This window comes from Peromyscus maniculatus, chromosome 6, assembly GCF_049852395.1.
Source record: "Peromyscus maniculatus bairdii isolate BWxNUB_F1_BW_parent chromosome 6, HU_Pman_BW_mat_3.1, whole genome shotgun sequence".
NCBI lineage: Eukaryota > Metazoa > Chordata > Mammalia > Rodentia > Cricetidae > Peromyscus > Peromyscus maniculatus.
This window is the reverse complement of record NC_134857.1, coordinates 46,639,907-46,659,215: the sequence shown is the minus strand read 5'-3', so window position 1 is coordinate 46,659,215 and position 19,309 is coordinate 46,639,907. Positions and strand designations below refer to the sequence as shown.

Below are 19,309 nucleotides of genomic sequence, written 5' to 3'. Positions count from 1 at the left end.
TGGTTCAGCTCCTGACACACAGTAGCTATGGCTGTGATAGAAGAGGGTCAAATTGTATCTTGAGCCAGCACAGAACCTGACAGCATCTTCTGGATGATGCTGGGTGTTGCAGACATGCAAAATGCAGCAGTTATTGGGTTCTGGGGGCTTGCAGCCAACTTCCAGAAAGCCTCCGAGGTCAAGCAATGTGTGGCAGGTTCAGATTCCTCCAAGGAGAACCTTGGAGGCTACTGCATAAAACTAGAATCTAAGTAACCATGGGGAACCCAGGATGCTGGCAGTACCAGGACAGGGGTCTAACTGCTGCAAAAGCCCCAAGCTGGTACATGAGATACCACTCATGTTACAGATGGCAGAGCTAGAACAGCAGGGCTACCCAAGGCCCCTGAGGTCCGGATACTTCATCATGCATCCCAGGTGCTAGATACACATAAGAATGTATTAGATTCCAGACCAGACTTCCCAGGCTGCAATCACAGAAGCAGTCCTTTGCTGTTTGACAATGTCTACTGAGACCATTGTCTGTGAATCTCTAAGACCTCTAAATGTCAGGATTCTCACAAGGGACATGAGTTTACACAAGAGGGGTATTAGTGGGTACACATCCTGCTCCCTATCCTCTTTCCTGACTCCTGCCTGGGAAGCACCCCTTTCCTTGGAGAGCTGTAAGAAGAGACCCCCATTCCTGGTGTGTTGCCTGTCTCTGGTCTTAGGACTTCAACCCCCTCAAGGCCCCTCCCAAGCTGTCGTCCGTCTGCCTGTCCATGGTGTTAATAATGATTCTGAAAACTCCTTACCCCTAACAACCCATCTCAGTGTCCCCCTTGAACCCACATGTGAGACCTTTCAATATGGAGTTGTAGGATTTAGTGTTTCACATGTTGGCTTTTAGTCTTACTTTATAGCCCCTATTTTCCTTTCAATGTCACCATTTCTGTCTTTTGGGATGGGAATGTTTATTCTGTGCTATGGTATTTTAGAAGTATTAACTTTCTTTTTCTTACCAGGGCTTACCATCAAGAGACTACCCTGAATCTTAGCGGGGACTTGGAGCTTTTGAACAATGGTGGAATTGTTAAGATCTGGGAGGACTCTTGCAGCTGAACAACTTTGTATTATGAGATGGCCATGGAGGAGGAGACATTCAGGAAGAGGGTGGGAGGTTATAGTTAAAACTGATGTTTGGGGTATCAAATTGACAAGGCATAGATTTGTGGTGATTCATTTTCATTGTCAGCGTGATAAGGTTTGGAATCACCTGTGATACCATCTGATGCATCTGTGAGAGCATTTCTAGAGAGGTGAATGCACGACACCATTCCATGGGTCTCCGTGAATAAAAATAAAAAGGAGAAAGTGTACTGAACACCAGTGCGATGGGGGAAAACAGTTCAGAGTTTCCTCCATCTTGTTGAGGCCATTCCAAGTTTAACTAGAATCTGACCTCCTTGATGGAATCCCATGCAAAGTTACCCAACTCTCTTCTAGAAACCCCAGGTCAGGATGTCCTGGCTAACTTATCTTAGCCATTGTTAAAACTGCTTGTGCGGAACCTCCTCCAGCTAACCGCTGTCTGAGCTGCCTGTTTTTGGAGAACCCCCCTCAGACTGGCTAACCACTTATCTTAGCTTTGGTTAAACTGCTTGCTTTAATCTGCTTATTGTGTGAAGCACCTCTGCCCCCTGCAGTTGCTGGATGAGATGCCTGGACAAGGCCTCTGCCCTTAAAAACCCAGTGTTCTGGACACTTGGGACCACACCTAGGTCCCTGAACACCTGGGTGTGGTCCCAGTCGTCTGGAATATAAAGACTTTTGATTGGCCATGTACTATAGACACAATGGTCCTCTCTGTTGAGCTCCCAGTCACACCAGAATACATCTTTCTTTCCTTCCTGACTTTAGACACAACACCATATCCATACTACATTTTGCCAATTATAAATGACACAGAATAAATATTCCATTCCAAAAAGTGTCCCCACCCCCATTTAATTCAGTTCAGGACTGGCTGCCAGGGAATGGTTCCATCCACAGTTAAGATGGGTCTTCCCATATCAACTAGCATAATCAAGATAATGTCTCATAGGAATGCCTAGAGGACCATCTCCCTTGTTCTAGATTCTGTCAATTGACGACATTTTGTGTGTGCATTATCTCAGTTTGCACCCAACAATTTGAAGTAGATTTTTTAAAGCATGTAAAATATATAACAATATCAGGAAATAAGTGAAGAAATTAGTCAAGGGGAAGTGAGAATAGAATGGTAGGTAAACTGAAGGCAGGCCGAGGTAAGCATATGTGTGTATGTTTACATCTTGCACACTAGATAAGTAGGAGAGGTACATGGTCCTCCTCCTCTGAGACTGCTTTCTGCTTGAGGTAGAAGATGAACAAACATGATGGGTCCTTGGGTCTAGACAGGGAGATGGGCATGCTGGACAAGGAAAGGCTCAGAGGGAAAATGGGCAAAGCTGGCCAGTCTCCTTCTACTGAGATGGAACCCTGACCTACATCACAGTCACTGTCAGGTATCTCCTCAGTCTCCCACCTTCCCACCCATCCCCCCAGTAACACCATGAGTACTTACCAAGACCCAAGCAAGAAACTCTGAGTCCTGATTTCCCAAGATTCCTAGAAGAAAAGCAAAGCAACACATAGTTATCACTTCCACCTGAGAAGCAGCCCACAAGTAACCCTGAATATTATCTTTCTTGACAAGAACTGAGACAGAAGACAGTGTCCCCGAAGCCTTGGGAAGCTCTTCTCTTTCTTTGCTATTTTCATTGCATCTCTGCTTCATTTTGTCATTGAGAAACTCAAAATCTTCTAAGGCTTAGCCTAAGAACAAAGTGTCCCCACAAAAATGAAGCTTTTCAATTTTAAATTGTCTCTATTAATTTGATTCCGAGTTTACTCTCTCTCTCTCTTTCCTTCTAGAATGTGCATTCTTCCAGAGCAAGGAGATTTACCTTTTTCACTAACCAACTGTCCATCATTTATCACAGACATTCTACAGCATATGCACTTAATAAACGTTGACTTGTTGACTTAATGACTTCTAAAAGACAAGGAAAACCATCTTTATTGCAATCTATTTTTATACAAGTTTGCAGAAACTTAACACAGGAAGTACTGATAACCCTTTAAAGAAGGAGTCTTCTTTTATTTCTTAACTTTTTTTTTTTAATCCCTGAAAGTTCATCAAGGAAAAGAAACATAGTTTTGTGATTTCACACAGAGATGGAACCAGGTGTTGCCGCTCTCATATACCTATGAGTCTTTATGGAAATCCAGAACCAACCCAGTTCTGTCCTCTAACTAATACTTCTCAGAGAAGACATCAGATTCTCAACCAGTAAATGTCTCATAGAACCAGGGTGCAGGTCAAACCAAGGAGTCAAAGCTGAAATAATTACAACTTTGGGGAAAACAATTGTTCCTTTTTCTGACCACACATTGTACAGCTCCCTCACAACTTCTGCTCCAGAGCAAGACCCTGGTCCCTTCCCCAGCTGGTTCTCCTCCTTGTAGGCTGATTTGGTTTCTTTCGAGACAGTAATTGGCACTTTCATTTTTACACCATGTTTTTTTTTTTTCCCTTGCTTTTCATTGTCTGTATAATGTCACCAGGTGACACATGTAATTTCATAGCTAGTCAAGTATTTATCAGAATGCAGAATTGAAAGACCCGGGGCTTTGACCTATTGTTACGTTAGCTGAGTGACCTTAGGAAAAAGCTTCTGGGGTTTGATTTCTTCATTAGTAGGTTGGGATGTTGGTGTCTGTGGCATTCATTTAGTATTATTTCTATGTGGATGGAATCTGATTAACTATGATAAAGTTATACAGTAAGCCAAGATAGGGCGTTCAGTGCTTCCTGACTGCTGACCTCTAACAGACATGGTGTTGAATTTTCCCACATTATTTGGATATTTGCCACCAGAAGGAAACTTGCACACAAGTACACGTGAAACATGTTTTTGAACTACTAGGTAGGAGAAAATGGATATCTTTCATGAAAAAAATTTCATAAGACATTGTTCTTTGATTTGTGTGTGTGGGGGGGAGGGGGGCGGAGATCATTAGGTGTGCAGCTGGAAGATCTTCCTCAGTAGTCTGAAAGTCTGCTTGTTTCCAAAGATGGAAACGTAGAGCAAAAATAGTTTAACAAGGAGAACAAAAAACACAGCATTCAAGATGAAACCAAACAACAAGAAAAATGTAAGTGAATACTGGAGTCTTCCAGGTAAGACACCCAACACCGATGAGGAAGCAAATGTTCAATGAGAGGTCACTGTGCTCTAGGCACAGCTTTGGGACACAGTGGAGAACAAGGCACAGCTCTCTACTTCGCAAAAACCCAAAGTCCAAGGAGGGACAAGGTAGAGCATAATATGTCATCGCAGTTCAGTTGTGTGTGCCCCGTGACAGGAATCTTAGGGAGCATGGGGTGGGCACTTGGAGCTTGTCATGAGGAAACAGATCTAGACAAGGCTTCCTGTGGACTTTTAATAGGAATATGGAGGGGGAACGTCAATGTAAAACAAACAAGATAACAACCATAACAACCAACCAACAAGGCAAAGCAGAACAAAGCATCTTGAAGGCTCACCGGTATAGACCAGAGTTCTCCAACAAATTAGAAAGCAAGTTTGCGTGACTGAACACTGTTTTAGCAAGAGCTTCCCACCCAAGGCAGAGAACTGCCCTATTTTCCCTTTGACTGTGACATAAGACAATTAATGATCAGTCAGGATGGAAAACTGGACTAGAGAACTGTCAGCAAAAACAAGTTGCCAAATAGCAAGAAGTCACCACAGCCCATTCCCTTTCCATTGTTATTTACACACATAGGGCAGCCTTTCTGAAATAAAGAAATGTGGAACGTAGGGGAAGTTCAATGACAGACAGATGCTGATCCAGTGATCACAGGCCCCATCTGAGCCTTAGTGTTTTTGTGTCTTTCAACACTTTAATCTCTGTTACGCTCTCTAAATATTTTCTTTTTCTACAGAGAATGGTTACTAAACTTGTGGGGTCATTTTAAAGTGGTAGACATTTTTCATACTTTAGAGTCTTTCTGAGTCTTTCAATATATTGCCCTTACTTTGTCTATTTTCAAGATGTGCACCACATACATAAATCATTCTTGACACACGATGATGCTACGCACTTTGCAGATGGAGAAGGTGGAAGGAAAGGCCACTCATGTAGGGCATGAAATCCCAATACTATTGCAGTTATACCAAGTGGCGCAGCGGCCTTTTTCCAGACTTTGTCCATCAATGTGAGTCAGAAATGTGGCAGTGACCAGCTAACCTGACCCATTTAAACCTTGCTAGATGATGGAAGCCCAAACACTTGATACATGTGACGCAATGAATCCCAAATGTGCCCTTCAGTTCTTTGTGTGTGTGGCTACAACATCCAATCACCAAGCTCATCCATCACTCATGCTGAACTATAACGCATCGCCTGGATTCATTCTGTTACCCAGGTAGAATCTTCACAAGCCCATTATGATTTTTGGTGACATGATGTGGCCAAATGACTCTATAAGATTTCATTTTATTTCTTAATTCCTCAGCATTCGTGAATGAGGCGACAGAGATTGTCTTAAAGCACATCCGATTTCCAACCACCTCGAATTCCTTCCCCATTTGATCCAAAATAGTCTTGCCGCACAGGCTTCCCTGTTTTATCTGTGTCAGATACGCCCGAAGGAAGTCTCACCATGTTCATTTTTAGTATCTGTTCTCGTTCAACTCAAAAATAAAAGCTCCCCTTTCCCAGGTGAACCCGAAATGTTCTGCTGCTAATATTAGAAATGAATGACATCAATATGGGGACACGGGGCACTTGGTTCTGTCAGTCAGAGTTTTGGAAACCCTAAAGCTTAAAGCCTCAGTGAAGTTGTCTGGCTTGTGGAGGACTGGAAGGTTTAATTCTGCTTTCTTTTGGGAGGGAGCTGTCCACTGGGCAAATGCATGGCCGGGCCTACTCTCTTGCAATGGTTAATGACTAGTATTGTTTTATGGGGCACCAGGCTCTTTTTGCTCCGAAGGCAATAATAGAATAGTGTGAACTGAAATGGAGTGTCATCTCTGCATAGTAGCGCATGCCTTTCTCCTGCTCCCAGTTCCTTTGAAATCAGAGATGCTAAAAGCAGAAGGTTAGCAGCCCAAATGTGTTGTTCTAAATTGCCTGCTTCTGGATGAGTGTATCTTGGATATTATTATTCACAGTTTTAAACTGCTAGGAAGAGAGGAGTAGCTAGCTAAAATATGTACCTTGCACTTGACCAAGCATATTCTGTCTGACAAAATCCTTAATTTAAAGGATGTCACAGCAGGGACCTACTGAAAGCATATGTAAGAGGCTCCAGGGGCTGTGTAGGTGGTGGACACAAGTCGGATCTGACCTGGTTTTCTTGTGGCCAGAACACTACACTGATCATGACGTCATTTGCTATCTCTACCTCAACATGTCCCTGACCCTCCACACTCCACTCTGCAATGTACCATGTCTTACCTGGAAATTACTAAGCAAGTTTATTTTTTTTAAATGTACATTTAACTTTTCTTAAAACAAAACAGAAATAAAAACCAGAATCCAAATTGTATTCATTTGTCAAGGTAGTGAGGGTCATATGGTACATTTCTGTGCTGTGAATGTGACTACAATTGATGAATAGGAGCCTTGAGCTAGGCTTGGAGGAGGGGCTGAGTAGTAGGTACTTACATCATAGGAAGGGAGATAGATAGTAAACTGAACTGACCATTTGATTATGGTGTACTAAAATAGCTTTGGCCTGAGGATGTCTCTACCATTTGAGCCCTTGCATGATGAATCTGCAGCCAGAGGGTGTATAAACTTACTGAAAGCATAACTTAAGTATATACTTTGGTAACAAATATCTGAGTCTTAGACAATCACAAACTGTCAACTGATTAGACTGTGCTCAGATAAAGAAAACACAGATCAGTCTTGGTACTAGCCGTTTGCCAAGCCATTGCCCTGTCCCTCACTCTGTCTTAGTGATGCTTGCCCATGTCGCAGAATATAATTTCCTAAACTCTCTGGTTTTGAGGGCTGCCTGATTCATGAATTGTTATTTGCTCAGCAAAGCTCTGTAAATTTTTTTTGAAAGTTCCTAACACTTATGAGAGTAAATAAAACAGATAGTGTGATCTAAATTTAAGATTGTGGGGTCAAGTCTAGAGGCCTCAACCCTACACAAAGAAGGACAGGCAACTAAGAATGCTGAGACGGGGAGAAAACATGTTCTGGAGAGGAGCACACTGACGGCTACCCAGTACCAAATGGTCAGCCCTGAAAACGTACACACGAGTGACATTATACAGACTGAACAGGTTGTGTGTGTGTGTGTGTGTGTGTATGCCTGTGTGTGTATGTATAGACATATATGAATGTAACAACAATTAATGAAAAAGAGGCCATGGATTTGAAAGAGAATGGGGGGAAGGTGTGCTGGAAGGAGGAAAGAAAAGGGAGAAATGATGTAATTATAATCTCCAAAAAAAAAAAAAAAAAAGATTGTGATGTGGTGGAAGATTGCCCAGTTGGGGCAGCCAGGAAGAACATTTTTAGGGAAGTGACATTTAAATCTAGAGCCAAAGAGCTCAATGGATAAAACAGGGACTAACATTCTAGGCAGAGTGAACAGCATGCACGAGGGCTCAGACTGGAAGAAGCATTGAAGAAGTAGACGTCCAGCGCAGTAGAAGGAAAGAGGAACCCCGAGGGAAGAGTGACTCCAGATGAGTGAGTGGAGAAGCCAGATCTAACAGAGCCTTCCAGGTTAGGGTGTGGGCTAGGGGTTTGCTCTGCGTGAGTAACTCCTGAAAAGCGTAAGCAGGGAAAATAGGTCAAAGGGAGGCGTGAGAGGAGCTAGGAGGCTAGTCAGGTGGTGCTGATGAGAAGTGATGGTGTCAGTCAGATTTACAGCCATAGGACAAGGGAGCCTGAAGATGCTTGTGGGTGGGCACCTGTGGGACTAATTGTTTGATTAAATGTAATGGTGAAAAAAAGGACTAAGGGGCCATTCTCGGGCTTCTGACCTGACAGCCGGGTAAAGAGGGTGTTTTTCATTGAAGTAGGGTGCTTTGCACTTTGCTAGACTTTATTGGAGAAACAGAGTATCTTTAAGCTACCGGAGGACACATGGGATTGGAACACCCATGAAACATTCAAGTGACTTAGCTGGGGCCCAGAGTTGGCAGGAAGGATTAGGGGTACCAGACTCCTTGAGCAGAGACAACGCCAAGGGAAAGCATATTCATGGAGAGAAAGGGACGGATGGGGGACTTTCAGGGGCTCCAGTTCCCCAGACAGTGGAGAGGAAGATACTTCAGTAAAGCAAATGAGGAGAGATCAAGGTGCTGGGGACTAGGACATGGGCTATGCAGGAGGCCTTCGGGAGGTTGCCTTAGTGGGGGTCAGCTTGCAGAAATGCTGCAGGCTGCTAAGAGATCAAGAGGGATCGGGGAGAAACGCCCTTCTGTTTGAAACAGCATGGCGGCTGTGTGTGGTGGTATTCTAATTGTACTGAAATGTGATTTTGATTGTATGTTAATAAATAAAGTTGCCCGGGGGTCAGAGCTATTAGAGCCATAGACAGAGTGTGGCGGTGGTGGCACACGCCTTTAATCCCATAGATCTCTGTGTGTTCAGGGATACAGCCAGCATTGGAGACATATGCCTTTAAGACCTAGGGGGCTGTGCATTCAGACAGTGACGAGGCAGTCACGTGTTTGGGTTTACAACCAATGAGAAGGCAGAACAATAATACTATAAAAAAGAAGTACAGACAGGATATAGCTCTCTTTCGGGAAGCTGGGACAGCAGAAGGAAGGGTGAGATTTTAGCTATGAGCTCTGAACTCTTGGCTTTCTCTTTTACATTGTTTCTGTATTTCTTATTTAATAAGACGGTTGGTTACATCTACAGCTGTGGCCCCTTGTTTCCCGGAGACCCCTCTCCTAGCCTGGGCTCTAGCCAAGTAGCTTGGTTGTCTCATGGGTGTTTCAATGCCCTTGTGCCCTAAAGTGGTTAATGGTGAGCACTGTAGTGAATCTGGCAGCAGGCTGCCTCCGTTCTTTACATACTTCACATTCAACCCACTGATCCTCCTCACTGTATTCTGGCCTGGATGGACATGTGCCCAATCGTTCAGGGCACATGCCATGAATAAATCACATGTGAGTTCAAGTCATTTGTCCAGAGTCACAGGCAATGAGAGCAAGGTTGAGAACAGGATAAGAGAGGCCAAGGAAGCAGTTTTGAGAATTAATGTGGGGCTGAAAAACTTAGCATCATTGCTTCCATGGTCACCAGACGGGAGAACGGAGATGGGACACGTAATCATGTAGATATCAATATATAAGCTCCAATGCCATGTGGAAGTAGGGCTTGAGAAATGTCTATCCAGATTCACTTACCACTTGCATAAAAGCTACATGGTGTTTTCCACATCAGAAACACTTGAATCATTAGGAAAACTTAGTTTGAATGAGACTCCAGAACTTCCATCTTGAAGGCACACAACTTGGGAAGTCAATGGACTTGAGTAGAAATGGATATATACTTATTTGTTTTGCCCAGTTTTAACTAACAGCATTTCCTTCAATTGTGAATATAGCTGAGAAACCAGAGAAGTACACATGTGACCTGTAACTTTGCTATACATGGGAACTATGGGTATTTCCATATCACACGACTGTTGCTTCAGAGGTCTCAAAGGAGCTCACTCGTCATTTATATGCAGAATTTCTTAGGAATTGTGACATTCAGCCTGCCCTAAAACTTGTCAGTTAATACTTCAGTAAACAAGTGCATGCATTACTAGGTCACACATTTCAGTTTAAAATACTTTAAATTTTAATGGGGATTCCATATATTTGGGTGTTTAAAAGTTCCTTTTCTGAGAAGCTCTGGAGGCTTCACCAGGGTTGTGGAGGCATTCCTGTGTTAAGAGTTTCACACACAGATGAAAGCTGCTATTGAATCATTCATAGTGTGTCCACGCATCTGTTGCAAAGCATATAAACTTACAAGTGTCTTTGTGTGTGTGTGTGTGCTCATATGTGTACAGGTACGTGTGTGTGCAGGAGTGTACACATGTATGTGTATGTACATGGGAGAGCAGAGAATACCTCTGAGGCTTGCCTCTCACATGCTGCATTTCTTTCTTTCTTTCTTTCTTTCTTTCTTTCTTTCTTTCTTTCTTTCTTTCTTTCTTTCTTTCTTTCTTTCTTTCTTTCTTTCTTTTTCTTTTTTTCTTTTTTTTGGTTTTTAGAGACAGGGTTTCTGTGTAGCTTTGCGCCTTTCCTGGAGCTCGCTCTGTAGACCAGGTTGCCTCTAACTCACAAAGATCCGCCTGCTTCTGGCTCCCGAGTGCTGGGATTAAAGGCGTGCGCCACCACTGCCCAGCTACACACTGCATTTCTATCCTAACGTTCATGTGGCTCATTCATGCAACCTTGTCATAGAACACTTGCCTTTATAGTTTTTTTTTTTTTTAATATAGAATAATATTTCCTCCCTTGAATCTTCTAGCAAGTTTGTTGCCTCTGATCTGGGCAACCCTGGTGTTCTTGATAGCCTCTGTGGGTCAGCTGGAGAGGCTTGGCTTTCAAATACTTATACCTTGCTATGAAAGACAGCTTTTTATTCCATCAATTAGGAAGTAGGAACCAAGTGCTAAAGACTTAAAACCTAAACATCTGGAACGCATGGAAGAGGTGTTTACACAATAAGAAGCGAGCATTTGGTTCTGCCTGTCCCACCTGCTACAAGTTCTAGGGAATTCAGAACTGTCTTTGTGTGTGACATAAGAGGACTGCTGTCTACAGTCAGGATGGGGGCTAGTTTCCAGGGATACCAACCACGTGACCAGGCAAGCTGAATGCGTTAACTGTGGTGTGTTGGTGGTGGGAGGGAGGCTCTGGCCCTCCTTGCTGTGAGCATCTTTTCCTCTCAGCTCTCGTTGAGTTGTGTTATTTTATAGTAAATGGGCGACATCAAGTAAGCATTTCTCTGGGCTCTGTTAGCCACTCTAACCAATAATATCACAGTAAAGGGCTTGGGGACCTCTCATTGGTAGCCAGGTGAGCATAGGTTGTGAGGAACCTGGACAGCACAGCTGTGATGGACATCTGACTGAGGCTACCTTATGGTCTTGGCTCTTGACCTAGTGGAGTCCTCACTAAACGGTTAAGTGTCAGAAGTGAGCTGACTTGCAGGTCACCCTGCCAGTGTCAAGGAAATGAGCAGGGAAAACCAAACCAAAACACCACATCTGGTCACAGAGAACTGTATGCTGAGACCATAGTCGGAGAAAACACTTCCCCACCCTCCAGGATGTGAAGGAGGTAGAGTCGTTGGTCTCCCGAAAAGGGGGAAACACACTTCTCCCCTTTCTAAATCCTGTGTAGGATATACCTTGCTAAGTAAACAACACCCACTTACGCCATTTTCAGGGCTCGGAGAAGCTCTAAACTTTAGAGTCTAAAGCTTCCTAAATTTTCACCGGGTGGTACTGTATTTCAAAAAGGAAACTCCAAAGACGAAGGCAAAGCCTTCCTTGGCATTCTCTTTGCAATAAGGAATGTGGCTGGTTTCTCCGAAATGAGTTGCAGGGCTCTCAATGGTCAAACAACTCAGGATGCATCTGAGCATGTGTCCCAGATCCCTGGTGTTCCCAAATCCATTTTCCCAGGCAAATCTGCATTGTAGAAAGCACTAAGCAGGGTGGCAGAGACTGAAGGATGGGGATGACCTTTCAACGTCCATTTAAAGGTAAATGCTTTCAGCCAGAGTGCATGAGTTTGCCTTTCCTGGTCTTTGACAGGGGGAAAGAAAACTAATGTGCTCACATTCTTTCTGTCTGCGGGTCAGAAGGCCATGCTGTTGCATAGTGTACCTATTGTGTGCAAGGCTATTTCCCCTCCCAGACTGAAATCCAGGACAGTGGCTGTGCCTGGATCAACTGTACATACCTACACCACACACAGTTCTGGGTGTACAGTGATGTCTAGTGATGCCAGAGCCAATGTCTAATGCCATCACTTTGCTGTGGGTAAAGACAACATTGTTACTCACTGTGGCTCTTTTGTTAGTCAGGGAGGCCTTTGTTCATTGCAGAACACTAGGCAGTTGAGTACTCACCCCCAGAGAAACCCTGCTCCGACAACCTCTGGTGCCCCATCTGCTCCGCGATAGTAATAATAGATGCTCTCAGAGGGTGCTGGGGAAGGTTCCATACCAAGACCGAGTCACTTAAGACAGCTCCTGGCACATGGGAGATGCTCGCACAGTGCAAGCTGTGACTAGACAAACATGGATTTGATTTCAAGTTCCTCCCTTTAGCTTTGAGCCTCATCTTTCATGTGAAGTTTTCCTCTTCTGTAAAGCAAATCTCTATTCCCTCTTCGGAGGATCACAACAGACACTTCAGCCTTTAATCATTCTTTCCGCCATAGAAGGCTTAGGACTCCTTCCAGTTTTACAAGAGGATGGAGCTTGGCCAGGTGCATTTTCTCCCCACTCACACCCTTTCCCTTGGCTCCTTGCCCCTCCCCTTTTGCTCCTTGCCCCTCCCCTTTTGCTCCTTGCCCCTCCTCTTTGGCTCCTTGCCCCTCCCCTTTGGCTCCTTGCCCCTCCCCTTGGCTCCTTGCCCCTCCCCTTGCCTCCTTGCCCCTCCCCTTTGGCTCCTTGCCCCCTCTCCCTCCCCTAGTTATTGTCACAGCTATATATACCATCAGAGGAGACATTTCCTAGTGCTCAAGAAGTCACAGTTTCAGAGCAAAGGGGAATGATGACCAAGGTCTGTTTTCAGGTTCAGTTTTGATCTTAGTCTGGTTCAATCCACTCAGTATTTTAAGCCACCTGTAGGTCACAGGTCAACGAGTGCCTCAAACTCAGAAAGTCGAGCTAGGCCCAGACCCCAGAGCCTTTCTTGTCCTCCCTGCTTCCCCACCCGGGGCCTCTACAATCAACCAACTCGCAAACTGTGAAGAACTCTTTCTGGTGTCCTCTCTCACCTGCATCCTGATCGCATGCCACTTCCTGGTAGGACTCTGCCTCTCTCAGTTCTAGAGTCCCTCTTGTTCTTCCTGTGTTTCTCTCAGACTGGGGTGATGATCAGTTTATTTTTGTCTGAAGTGATTAGTGATCATGTCTTATCTTTTGCTGGTAGTCACCAAGCCCGACTAACTAGACTTTTCCCATAATGCTTAGCATCATCGAAGTAGAAGCAAATATTTCATTGAATGACCAGTTGGTGGGTTGAGAATTCTTTCTCAATATGTGGTGTAAATTACCAGAGTTAATTATTTTAGTCTTAACACTTTGGTGTTTAGATTATTAAAACTATAAAACAATATAGTTCAATAAAAAGAAATAAAAAGCATAAAGATTAAAAAGGAATAAGTAAAACTATTTTTCATGTAAACAGCATAATTGTCTTTTTGAAAAAAAAAAATCCCAAATAATTTTCTAAATTCTCCTAGAACTAGCTAGTAAATTTAGCAAAGTTGAAGGGCATAACAATAGCATACAAAAGTCAACTGTGGAATGGCTGGATGGCTCAGTGGATAAAGGCACTTGCTGCAAAGCCTGAGGACCTGAGTTTGACCCCTGGGATCTCCAGTAGAAAGGGATAAATGATGCCTGCAAATTGTTCTCTCATCCCAACATGTGCAGTGGCACATGCAGCCACATAAACAAATGTAATATAAGTTAAAATTAAAGTACATATTCCATAACAAATGACTGGAACTTGAAATTGTGAAGAACAATGCTACTTACAAAAGCACTCCCAAAACAAGATATAAATCACTCAAAATTAGGACCTGTAAGCAAAATATTGTAAAATTTTGAAGAGAGAAGTAAAATATGATCTAACTACATGGAGATGCACACCACGGTTATGATTATCAAGATTCAACAGTGTCAAGATGTCATTTCCCCTCATTTTGATCTATGAGGTAAACCCAATCCCATTTTAAGCCCTAACAAAGTACCTTATAAATATTAATGGGGTGGGTCTAAAATTGACTTGGCAAGGTGAAAGAGTTGGAACAGCCAAGGCAATTTGAAAATGAAGAACAAATTTGGGAGGCTCTCACTACCTGATTCCAGGGTGTAATAGAGAGTTTAACCATCAAGGCACTATGGCATTGTCAAAAGGAATGAGGGGTATATAAACTGAAGAGAACAGAGAGGGCAAAGGAGGTGCCATGTGCAATAGTTAACTGACTTTTAATAAAGGTACAAAGACAATTCAATGAAAAAAATAACTGTTCAGTAAATGGTGCTGGAACAGATGGAACAATTGTCTTTATGCTAAAAAAAAGTGATACAGACCTCATATTCTGTATAAAAATTAACTGAAAGTGGGCTATAGTCCTAAATGTAAAACACAAAACTATAACACTTTGAGAAGAAATGTCAGAGGAAATCTTGTGACTTTGGATTTAACAGTTTGTGGGTATGGCACTGTCTTAGTTAGGGATTCTATTACTGTGAAGAGACACCATGACCATGGCAACTTTAAAAATTGGGGATGGCTCGATTACAGTTCCAGAGGTTTAGTCCATTATCATCATAGAGGCTGCATCCATGCGAAGGAGCTGAGAGTTCTACATCCTGATCTACAGGCAGCAGTAAGTGAACTGTGTGTGACACTGAGGGAAGCTTGAGCAAAGGAGATCTCAAAGCCCACCCCTATAGTGACACACTTCCTCCAACAAGGCCATATCTACTCCAATAAGTCCATACCTCCTAATAGTGCCACTCCCTTTGAGGGCCATTTTCTTTCAAACTATCACAGGGACCAGAAAGATAATCTCTCCAAATTTAGAATGATTAAACTTAACAAAAATTAAAATTTTTGTTCTGTTAAAAATATCATTAGAAGGTTGAAAAGAAAAGCTACATCTTGGAAGAAAATATCTGCCAAAGGTCAATATAAAATAATTTAAGTGTTGAATGGGTAGGAACTGAAGAACTTATTTGATGACAGATAAACTTTTAGGAAGAAAATCAGTTCAGTGTTACTAGATATTAGGAAAAATCAATTTAAAACCATAACAAGGGGGCTAAAGAGATGGCTCAGCAGTTAAGAGCACTGGCTGATTCTCCAGAGGTCCTGAGTTCAATTCCCAGCAACCACATGGTGGCTCACAACCATCTGAAATGAGATCTGGTGCCCTGTTCTGGCCTGCAGGCATTTATGCAGGCAGAACACTGTACATACTAAATAAATAAATCTTTAAACAAAATGAAACAAAACAGAGCAAAACACTGGTTGGTGATGATGCATGCCTTTAATCTCAGCACTTGGGAGGCAGAGAAAGGTAGATCTCTATGAGTTCAAGGCCAGCCTGGTCTACAAAGTGAGTTCCAGGATAGCCAGGGCAGTTACACAGAGAAACCCTGTCTCAAAACAAAACAAAACAAAACAAAACAACAAAACAAAACAAAACAAAACAAAACAAACAAAAAACCCATAATGAAATGCATTAATATACTTGTTAATATACACAAGATAAAAATTAAAATATTAAACACAAATACATAATACCAAGAGGTGGCAATGATGTAGAGTCAGTGAACTCTCATTCCTCAAAGGTAAGAGTATAAAATGGTATAGCCCAGTTGAAAGATAGCTTGATGGACTTCTTAGAAAGCTAAACATATTCATACTAAATGATTCAGCAATTCTATTCCTAGGTATTTACTTGAGTACATTGAAAACGTCTGTTCACACACACAGAAATGTACTCAAATATTTATAGCAGTTTTACTCATAGTCACCCCAAATTGGAAACCACCCAGATGTCCATCAACTAATGAATGGATAAACACATTAGGCTTTCACATAATGAAATACCACTTGGCAGAAAAAGGAGGGGAACAATTGATTCATGATTCACAGAATAATATGGCTGTATCTGAAATGCAGTTTGCTAAGTGAAAGAAGCCAGACACCGAGGGCTGCATGATTCTGTTTGTACAACATTCTAGCAAAGATAAAATTAGAGGGAGAGAAAACAGTGGAGTAGTTAATGTCCAGAGGTGAGAAGAAAGGTTCAGTATAAAGAAGGAGTTTGGGAACTTATGCAACTACTGTGTATGGTAGGTATGTGGGTTGATCAAAACCTATACAACAGTAAAACACAAAAAGTGCACTGAGTGCTCAGCCATAAATGAAACATACCCTTTCTCCAAGACTCAGGGATCATCTCACAAGGTGAGTGTGTATGTGTGCGCGCGCGTGCGTAAGACTATAAGAGGTAGAGGGTGGGGAGGAACTGGGGCTAAACAATGTCTTCTGGACATGACATGGCTTTGTACTCATGAACTCACAGCAGCAGTGGTTTTCTGCACAAGACCTGTACAAGATTAAGCCAACCAATAGTTCAGCGTGGGTGGGGGGAGAAAACCTGAGCTCACAGCTGAGGCTCTATTGACAGTTGATCCCCTCTTGGGGGAGGGAAAGTCAGTTTTCTTTAGGGATGTGGCACTTGGTAAGGTTAACCATGGCCCCATGGATGGCCCAGCTCTGTGTATATTTGTACAATACTAATTAGCCTTAGTGGATTTAAAGCAAGAAAGGAGGGTGTGAAGTTGGGAGGGGAATATGAGCAGATCTAGGAGGAATTGGAGAGTGGGGGCAGGTATGAGCAAAACACATTGTATCCACTATAAATTTCCAAAGAATAAATAAAAATATTATATTCAAAACCATGATCTCATTCTATGAAGATTTCTAAATGTCTGTCAGGACCCAAGGGTATCGGAGATGAACTACAGCCTGCTGGAAATTAACCTAACTGTATTGTAATGAATACTAAACCACACAGGATGAAGTAGGACGCAGAGATCTGACTTTGCTCTGGAAAACAGAGTTTTAAGTGCATAGCGAAGGCTAAGACAAAAAGATCCACATGCAAGCCCCACACTGGGCAAGTTTCTTTCCCACAGGATTGTGAGTTAGTAACTCGGAAACTGGGGTTGATTGAGAAAGGTAACGAGAAAATCTTTGAACACCAGGATGGGAAATTAAATAAAAGCAGAAGAACATTGAGGATCTCTTAAAGCTAAAACCCTCTCATTACATTTCACTTCCACTGTGACCACTCTCATGATGCCGGTACGTTTCTATTTTCCAAACTCGGCAGTTATTGTACACATTGGCTCCTGAGCCGAGCTATGAACCAGCTTTTAGAGTGATGAGTGCTCATCCTCTCTATAAAAATAAGAAAACGTGACCTGGCCACTAGTGGGAATTGAGTACAGAAGGCCCACGGTGGCACTTTGAACTTTGGCAATGGCTCCTGAGTGGCCAGGCGGGACTGCTGGTCTTAGGTCACACTCATCCTCCATCTTGCCCTTTTCATTCTCTTGGGATCTGTTTGTTATGTCTTAAACCAACTTGTCATCGTTCTTCCTGTGGTGACCAGAAGCAAAGTGGTGTTTGACCTGAGGGCAGGAAAGTGTGGTGACTAGCGAGAACTGCTCTTCTAGGTGGTTCTACGTACAGAGGTATCTGTGCCAATCCTGACCTTAGCTGAATTAAAGAGGAAGCTCTGCTGCAGGCGCCCAGGATGGAGGAAAAGAGGAGAGAGCAGCCTCAGCTTGCAGCCTCCAGAAAAACGCATTCTTCCCAAACCTGCAGATTAAACCCTATTTAATTGAAATATTTGAAATCACCTTGCAAGTGGAAACAGAGCTACCTCTCCATGGGCCAGAGGCACAAATACATTTTAAACATTGACTTCAGGCATTTTTAAATTAATTACTGTATGACAACCTTAAAATCCTGTGAAATATTTTTTTGCCTTCTGATTGATGAATAATCCACCGTAGAAAATTAAAGCAATAGATTTCAGTTGGTTAAAATCACTGTCTGTACTCTACCCAGGCTGAGAACTTAATTGATCCTAAGTAAGATTTAGGTGTAACATGAAATATTCTTATTAATAGAAAAAAAAAAAAGACCAAAACCAGGAGCCAGATATTGGGGTGAAAGCTGAAAGATCAGAGAAACAGAACAAGCCAGCCACATTCTTAACTCTAGGATATCCTCAGCCTCAAGAGCGTGAGTACCTGTTTCCTTATGCCTTATATACCTTTCTCTGCCCTGACATCACTTCCTGGGATTAAAGGCACGTGCTTCCCAGTACTGGGATTAAAGACATGTGCCACCACTGCCTGGCTCTGTTTCCAGTGTGGCCTTGAACTCACAGAGATCCAGACCGATCTCTGCCTCCTGAGTGATAGGATTAAAGGTGTGTGCCACCACTTTCCGGCCTCTATGTCTAATCTAGTGGCTGGCTCTGTCCTCAGATCCCCAGATAAGTTTATTAGGGCACACAACATATCACCACATTTAAGTGACAGGACTTCAGATAGCTGGCTCCCGGAATTGATGGCAACCAGCTGTGGATTGGAGAATTCCTTGGTGTGGCTTCAAAGCCGTCAGTATCCCATTCTGGTGTCATCTTCTGACAAGACAGAGCATCACTGGGAAAAGTAGGCACCATCTATAGTGTGGCAGTCAAACATTTTGTTACCACAGTGAAAACTTTAATTATTTGGTGTGTTATGTGTGATACTAGACTATACACAAAGCCTTGAACTGTTTTGTATCACACAAGCCTTTGACTTTTAAAAATGGAGAGGTGCAGCCACTCAGCATGTATGCTTGGTTCTCCTTCTCTTAATTTCTTTGTCTGTTGAAACCCAACTTCTTCTTCTTCTTCTTTTTTTTTTTTTTTTTTTCGAGACAGGGTTTCTCTGTATAGCTTTGCACCTTTCCTGGAACTCACTTGGTAGCCCAGGCTGTGGCCTCAAACTCACAGAAATCCACCTGGCTCTGCCTCCCGAGTGCTGGGATTAAAGGCGTGCGCCACCACCGCCCGGCGAAACCCAACTTCTTAAATAACAACCCTGCATAGAGCACTTGCTGTGTACAGTTTTAGCCTGTATGTTCTACCCAAGGCACATATGTAAGTGCGCATAACTTTACTGAGCAGGCATCGTGTACCCATTTAATACACGAGGAGGAGAGCCGAGAGAATAATGAGCCGCTGTCCCACACACCTATCAGGTATATAGTGAAGTTTCTCATGGCAAGCTTGTCTGAGCCTGAACTCTTCACCTTTTCTGCTGTGTCACACTCTCTGCCCACATAACCTGACTCAGCTGTGAGCTTTCAGCTAAGAAACAGGCAGCTCAGAATAACCCATAAGCTGGGGTTGGGTTCCTGCTCAGTCTGGTC

General features: G+C 43.0%; 1 protein-coding gene across 2 annotated transcripts in view; it reads right to left on the bottom strand.

The window, feature by feature from the left end:
* The window catches only part of Kcnab1 (potassium voltage-gated channel subfamily A regulatory beta subunit 1), a 368,345-nt gene that overhangs the window by 108,709 nt on the left and 240,327 nt on the right, over nucleotides 1-19,309 (bottom strand). For both annotated transcript variants that reach the window (XM_076574194.1, XM_006972621.4), the window contains exon 2: nucleotides 2,588-2,631. In XM_076574194.1, the coding sequence (XP_076430309.1) occupies nucleotides 2,588-2,631 (44 nt within the window). The remainder of the gene's footprint in view (nucleotides 1-2,587; nucleotides 2,632-19,309) is intronic.